At 39.7% G+C, this 6,940-nt stretch overlaps 1 protein-coding gene across 1 annotated transcript in view; it reads right to left on the bottom strand.

The window, feature by feature from the left end:
- Nucleotides 1-6,940, bottom strand: part of LOC107730819 (collagen alpha-4(IV) chain-like) — a 57,185-nt gene that overhangs the window by 11,810 nt on the left and 38,435 nt on the right. The window contains 14 exon segments of the mRNA XM_016541757.1: nucleotides 963-1,070; nucleotides 1,187-1,261; nucleotides 1,447-1,510; nucleotides 1,689-1,870; nucleotides 1,950-2,048; nucleotides 2,165-2,197; nucleotides 2,200-2,283; nucleotides 3,429-3,596; nucleotides 3,670-3,831; nucleotides 3,991-4,209; nucleotides 4,468-4,575; nucleotides 5,312-5,380; nucleotides 5,624-5,807; nucleotides 6,406-6,512. Of these exon segments, the coding sequence (XP_016397243.1) occupies nucleotides 963-1,070; nucleotides 1,187-1,261; nucleotides 1,447-1,510; nucleotides 1,689-1,870; nucleotides 1,950-2,048; nucleotides 2,165-2,197; nucleotides 2,200-2,283; nucleotides 3,429-3,596; nucleotides 3,670-3,831; nucleotides 3,991-4,209; nucleotides 4,468-4,575; nucleotides 5,312-5,380; nucleotides 5,624-5,807; nucleotides 6,406-6,512 (1,662 nt within the window).

Raw genomic sequence — 6,940 nt, forward strand, 5'->3', positions numbered from 1 at the left:
TAAGAGGTCACCATGTGTTGGTGCGCACCGACAACACAGCGGTGGTCTCTTACATCAACCACCAGGGAGGTCTGCGTTTGCGCCCCTTGTACAAGCTAGCGCACCAGATCCTTGTGTGGTCCCAGGGGAAACTCCTCTCGCTGAGAGTAGTGCACATTCCTGGGCATCTCTATATGGGAGCAGACCATTGCGGCCTACCACACCCCTCTCTCGGTGGCCATTCAGTGGGAAGACACCCTCCTCTTACACGTTTCCTCCATGGTGCGCTGAGGCCGAGGCCTCCGGCCAGAGAAGCCTATGCTAAGTGGTGGATCAGGATGCTATTCCATAGCCTCGAGTCCTCTGATCTCCCCTCTCCTTTGGGGGTCAAGGCTCACTCCTCCAGAAATTGGCCTTCGGACGGCGGGCCCCGCCTACTTTAGCCATTCCTGGCTCCCTTTTCTCTCGCCTTAGTTGTGCTCTTCCACACTAGGCAGGGATTTGCAAGTCTAGCGGAGTGGGCATTCTCGTTCCCGTAGCGTTTAGACGCAGCTCGAGTTCCTGAAGGGGAACGTCTCCAGGTTATGCATGTAACCATGGTTCCCCAAAAGGGAACGAGACGCTGCGTCTCAGGGCCATACTTCCGACATCCCTGCCAGTGCTTGCTTCACTCCTAGAAGCTGACGCCGGTTTCACCGCACGTGCTTTTATGCTTCCAGGTCGCTACGTCACCTCGCCCGTGACGTCTCGCCCATCCATTGGACTGATTACACATGTGATTCAGAGCGTGGTCACGCTGGAGGCGTTCCCTTAGCGTTTCGACGCAGCATCTCGTTCCCTTCGGGGAACCATGGTTACATGCGTAATCTGGAGACGTTTTTTTTTACTTTAAACCGCATAAACCTTATTTCATTATACCAAATACACAAAATTATGTTATTTTTAGCAACATTATATGACCCCTTTAACAATGGGTATTTTACCTGGAAGTCCAGTCAGGCCATTGTTCCCAGGTGGTCCAGGTGGACCAGAGCATCCCCTAGGCCCTTGTGGGCCAGGGTCACCGCAGTCTCCTTCGCCACCAGGGGGAGCTATTGGGGAGAAAGAGAATGTTTCTACAGCTCTATAATTTTCCCCATGCATTTCTGTATTATAGAAATACATATTACAGTACATGAACGAAAGAGGACAATAGGATGAACATTACCTGACATGCCTCTGTCTCCACATGGCCCTCTCTCACCTGTAAGTCCTGGCTCACCAATAGATTTACCTTTGTCACCTATACAAGACAGTACAAGGAGGTTTTGCAATAAATATAACTTCAAAGGAGAGTTAAATGTGCAGATTGAATATAATACGAAACACTCCTACATTGTTACAAACTATTCTATTTCAAATAAATGGGGTTCTTTTGACCTTTCGTGTTGGTTTGAGTATGCAAGGTTTCAAAGCATTGTATTTTACCTTTAGGACCATCAAACCCAGGGAAACCAGGGGTTCCTGGCAGACCAGACAATCCAGGATCACCCTACAAAGAAACAAGCATTAATGACTATGATTTACATATAGTTACAGTTCATGTACATTAGCCCTGTTTATGTACACTATCTATATCTCATGTCAGGACAATCAAACCAACAACAAAATTCAAATAATTTGTCAAGAATTAAATAAGATTCATATTTTAAAAAAGACCTTCCACTCACTGGATCACCATTATCCCCTGGGAATCCCACAATTCCCTTTGGCCCACGTTGCCCACGTGCGCCAGGCTCACCGGACAGCCCAGGAACGCCTGGCGGTCCACGGTGGCCACATTCAAACCCAGGAGGTCCATTATGTCCCGGATACCCAGGTTGTCCAGGCAGACCTGGGTCACCTTTATTACCTGCAATTAAACCACATGATGTGAAGTTTTTTTTTTCTCCCAAGGTTAAAAACCAATATAGGATTTGTTATAGATTTACCCCTTTCTCCACAGACACCATTCTCTCCAATAGGTCCAGGTGGCCCTATCTGGCCTTTCACTGGCACTGAAATTGTGTCTCCCGGAGGTCCAATGCATCCTGTGAAATACAGGAAACATATAAGAACATGTATATTTAATACATTTAACTGCCATCATCACATTAGGCCTGACCTAAAGCATGACAATATGGTATTTTACAGTGTTTTAAAGTACCTTTCTGGCCCTTGGTTCCGTTTAGAAATCCCTAAAGCCTTTCGGTCCAGGAGCCCCTAAAGGGCCAGTCTTCCCTATGTTGCCAGGAAAGCCATCTTGGCCAGGAAATCCAGGCAAACCTGAGTTGCAATACCACATGAAAACTGAGAATCACATGACCCACTGACAGCCTCTTTGTATCTATTTCTAAATATGTATAAAACATAAATTTAAATGGAAATTTGATATAACACACTTTAAAAAAAGAAATAAAACATTTCAGTGTTGAAGCTAATGTCTACATAAATGCAGTATACTTTGCTCAAAAGTTTGGCAAATTTTTTATTTATTTTTTTAAATTAACTATTAATATTAACACAATAATAATGCATTTAATATTAATATTATTAATAATAATAATCATTTATTGATATTAACAAATTAATGCTTTTATTCGGCAAGAACGCATCAATTTTCTATTCATTAAAAAATTCCCAAAAATATTTCCTCAAAAATATTCAGCAACTGTTTTTGGCTTTGATAATAATATGAAATATTTCTTGATCAGCAAATCAGCATATTAGAATGATTTCTGAAAGATCATGTGACGTGACATGTGGCCAAGTATGGTTACCAATACTAGGAATTAGTGCTCTGCATTTATCCCATCCTAAGTGCACACACACAGCAGTGAACACACACCCGGAGCAGTGGGCAGCCAGTTATGCTGCGGCGCCCGGGGAGCAGTTGGGGGTTCGGTGCCTTGCTCAAGGGCACCTCAGTCATGGTATTGAAGGTGGAAGAGAGCACTGTACATTCACTCACCCCACCTACAATTCCTGCCGGACCTGAGACTCGAACTCACAACCTTTGGGTTACAAGTCCGACTCTCTAACCTTTAGGCCACGACTTCCCCGTATGTGACACTGAAGACTGGAGTAATGGCTAATACAGCTTTGCATCAAAGGAATAAATGACTAAATAAATTCAATAAAATAATAAAATAAATTAAAACAGAAAACCGTTTTTATTGTAATAATATTTCACAATATTACTGTATTTTGTATTAAATAAATGCGACCTTGAGCATAAGAGACTTCTTTCAAAATGGTAGTGTTTACACTGTAAAACTAGCATTGACGGTAACATCCATCTTACCTGTAAATATGTTCCAGTTAATCAAAATGTTGCAAACCACAGTTAGCGATTTGTTTAAATGTCACATGACAGGTTACATTTATTGAATGAAGACCCGCACATCGAGACCTGTGGAAAGACTCTTTACCCTTTGGTCCAGGGCTTCCAGGGTTTCCACTGTCCCCTATGAATCCTGAAGGTCCCTGAAGGCCTGCTCGTCCTTGATTGCCCGGGGTACCAGGCTTACCACATTCTCCTTTGGCTCCAATGCATGGAGATCCTGCCTCCCCAGGTGGTCCTCTCTCTCCAGGGCACCCTAACACAGAAAAGTGACATTATTATGAGAATAATCTTAACAAGCCTCTGTTCATACAGTGGTCTCTACTCACCTCTCTGTCCAGTGAAGCCTGGTGGTCCTGGTTTACCAGGTGGACCAGCTTGTCCTTTGTCACAGTGCTCTGGTCTCCCACCTGGGCAACCAGGGGGTCCTGGTGTACCATCCATTCCTTTTTCCCCTTTTCTACCAGGAGGTCCAGGAATTCCACATGCACCTGCAGAAAAAGTCAATTAAAATTGATTATATTAGTAGTTACTGGACTTTCTGGGATATTTTCAGATCCTAAAACCTAATAACCATTAAATACTATTTTCTTTATATCCTATTGTTGTTTACCAGATATTATTTAACTCTCAATGTCTCAATGTGGTACCTTGCAATCCAATTGGTCCAGGAGGTCCAGGGACACCTTTAGGGCCCTGACATCCCTGAATTCCAGAGGGCCCCATCGGTCCTGGAGCCCCTGCAATACAGTCTCCAAAAGACCCTTTCAGACCCTGGGGTCCACGAATACCAGGTGTGCCAGGTAAGCCACTAATACTGATACCGTCTGGGCCAGTGTCACCTGGATCTCCTAAAGATCCATCTGGACCTGCGGATGAGATTGCAGGGATATTAGATTTTTGTAATACTTTCCAACTTAATGCGCTCTAGTCGAGTTGATACTGTGGATATATCATGCAGATATAGAATAATTAATAAATGCATGCTGAATAGAATCAAAAAGGGTTTATTCAAGGATTTAGAAATATTCATAAAGTTGAACAGAAATGTTTTTAAAGGGGTCATATGATGCGATTTCAAGTTTTCCTTTCTTTTTGGAGTGTTACCAAAACCTTGTATTCTCTACCTTTAAGTCCTGTTAGCCCACAATCACCAGGGTCTCCAATCTCTCCCTTGGGACCATCTGGTCCATTTTGTCCTTTGCATCCTGGATTTCCAAGCTTACCTTTCTCACCTGGAAGAAAACATGCAGGTTTTGGTCATATACTGTATCTGATAACTATCATCAGTGCCGTGATATTTCTACTTTAAGAATTGGGTCCCTTTCAATTCATATATTTGCCGTTTAAGAGAAAGAGAAATTTAAAGAAATTTAAGAGTCAAAAACAGACTAACTTCATTAGTTCAACACACATTTTGCAACAAAACATCATTAACTACATAAAGTCTGATTAATTATGCCTCTTTGTCCTTGATATGTAGAATACATTTGGAAGTTGAGAAATTAAGACCATATTGATTTCAAATTTACAATTATTTCTCTAATTGATCTTATTTCTCTAAACTAAGTTAAATTCTGTCAAAGGACTTAACATTCACACATTTTTGCACATATTTTGCAACCACTAAATGTCCATCTCATCGTTTTCAATTAATTTTAGAAACATCAATAAAAATATCCAAGTTTTAATCTATTGATTATTTCATTTACCAAGTTATAACCACAAAAGTGCACTAATCAATCTAGAATTAATCAATATAGATCTAGAATTAAAATTGGCACCCAATGAGCAAAAGTATGTAAAATATAATACAATTGATAATATAATTAACATATATAACAAAGACTTTGAGGTAAATGTACACTTTTAATGTACTCTACTCTTATTCTTTCAGTTGTGTCATTTTTTTCAACCAAACTGAGAGAGCTCTCACTCTTTCATACAAAAAATATTTAAATATATATTTACCTTTACAACCAGGCATTCCTTTGCAACCAGGGGCTCCACGTATGCCAGGTCCACAGGGCTGTGTATCACCTACCAAAAACAGAAACAACAAAATTTGAGACATGCGCCTAACAATTTGTTTTTTTAAAGAAATTCTTACCGACCTCAAACTTTTGAATGGTAGTGTGCATTACTCATCATCATGAAGAGATTTCAACATCCTCCATACTGATGTTTATTTTCAACAAATTGTATAACTGTATAGCGCTGAAATAGTGGCTGGATATCAATTTATCATAGAATATAAACCTTACTCAGCTTTGTGACTCTTACCTTGAACGCCTTTAGGACCAGGAGGTCCCGTCTGGCCTTGAGGTCCTGGGTCCCCTTGTTGCCCCCGTCGCCCAACTGACCCCATCATATTCGGGCCAGGAACACCAGTTGGACCTCTTACGCCTTTCACACCAGCAGCCCCCGGACACCCCCTGTCACCTGGTGGACCAACAACACTATCTCCCTGGGAAGGATTTTTTTTTTTGGAAGAAATTAATTAATGACTGTAAATTACTGTATATATAATTCATCCTAAATTCATATGAAGGGAAGGTTCAATAATGACCTGTCCAATAACATGTCATTGAGTATTACAGGGTTTATTTATTTATTAATTTTTCAATTTTTAATGTTGACATACATAGGTCAGCTACCTATTTTACCACCGCTTCTGTGTTAAATGTTAATACTAAGTTATGGTAATAATACATTTTACCTGTTTATTATTACACATAGTAACTACATCCATATATACTGTATATTTATTTTTGAAAAAGTCTTATGTGTTTTCCAAGGCTGCATTTATTTGATAAAAAATACAGTACAATCAGTAATATTGTGAAATATTATTACAGTTTAAAATAACTGTTTTTCATTTTAATATATTTTAAAATGCAATTTATCCTGGTGATGGTAAAGCTGAATTTTCAGTAGCCATTACTCAAGTCTTCAGTTTTACATGATATTCAGAAATCATTTTGCATGGTAGTATGTACAGTACTACTTTACACCTATCTATGACTTTTTTAAATTTAATTTTTATAATTGTTTACATGTCTTACCAGAGATCCAGGATCTCCAGGGGCACCCATTTTCCCATCAGCCCCTTTCCTCCCATTATACCCTGGTTTTCCAGATGGTCCAACAGATCCCGTGCCACCTTTCTCCCCTTTAACATAATGCAAACATTTCTGATAACTGCATGTCAGTTGTATGTAAAATAAAGATGACAGATTTGATAGATAATTTAAGAAAAATCAGAAGAAACATAAAACTTTAAATCACAATTCTGACATAATGCTGGGGGATAAAAAAACCCCAGCATTATAGTTTCATTATCAGGCATTTAACATCATATCAGTTCATGCTGTTTTATAATATAGAACCTATCCTTAGATGTTAGACCATTTTGGGTGAGTCTTAAAATGAAAAAAAAAAAAAAAAAACTGTCCAATAATCTTCTGTAAAAATAACCCTTCTTCAACGAGGACACTGAGAAGTAACAGTCGCAAAAATATTAAATACACACTTGTAAACAGACAAAGTTTATGGTCATTTTTTTTGGGGGTGGATTTAGATGCTGTTTTTTTAAAATGT

Source organism: Sinocyclocheilus rhinocerous, unplaced genomic scaffold (genome assembly GCF_001515625.1).
Source record: "Sinocyclocheilus rhinocerous isolate Xijiao unplaced genomic scaffold, SAMN03320098_v1.1 scaffold938, whole genome shotgun sequence".
Classification (NCBI taxonomy): Eukaryota; Metazoa; Chordata; class Actinopteri; order Cypriniformes; family Cyprinidae; genus Sinocyclocheilus; species Sinocyclocheilus rhinocerous.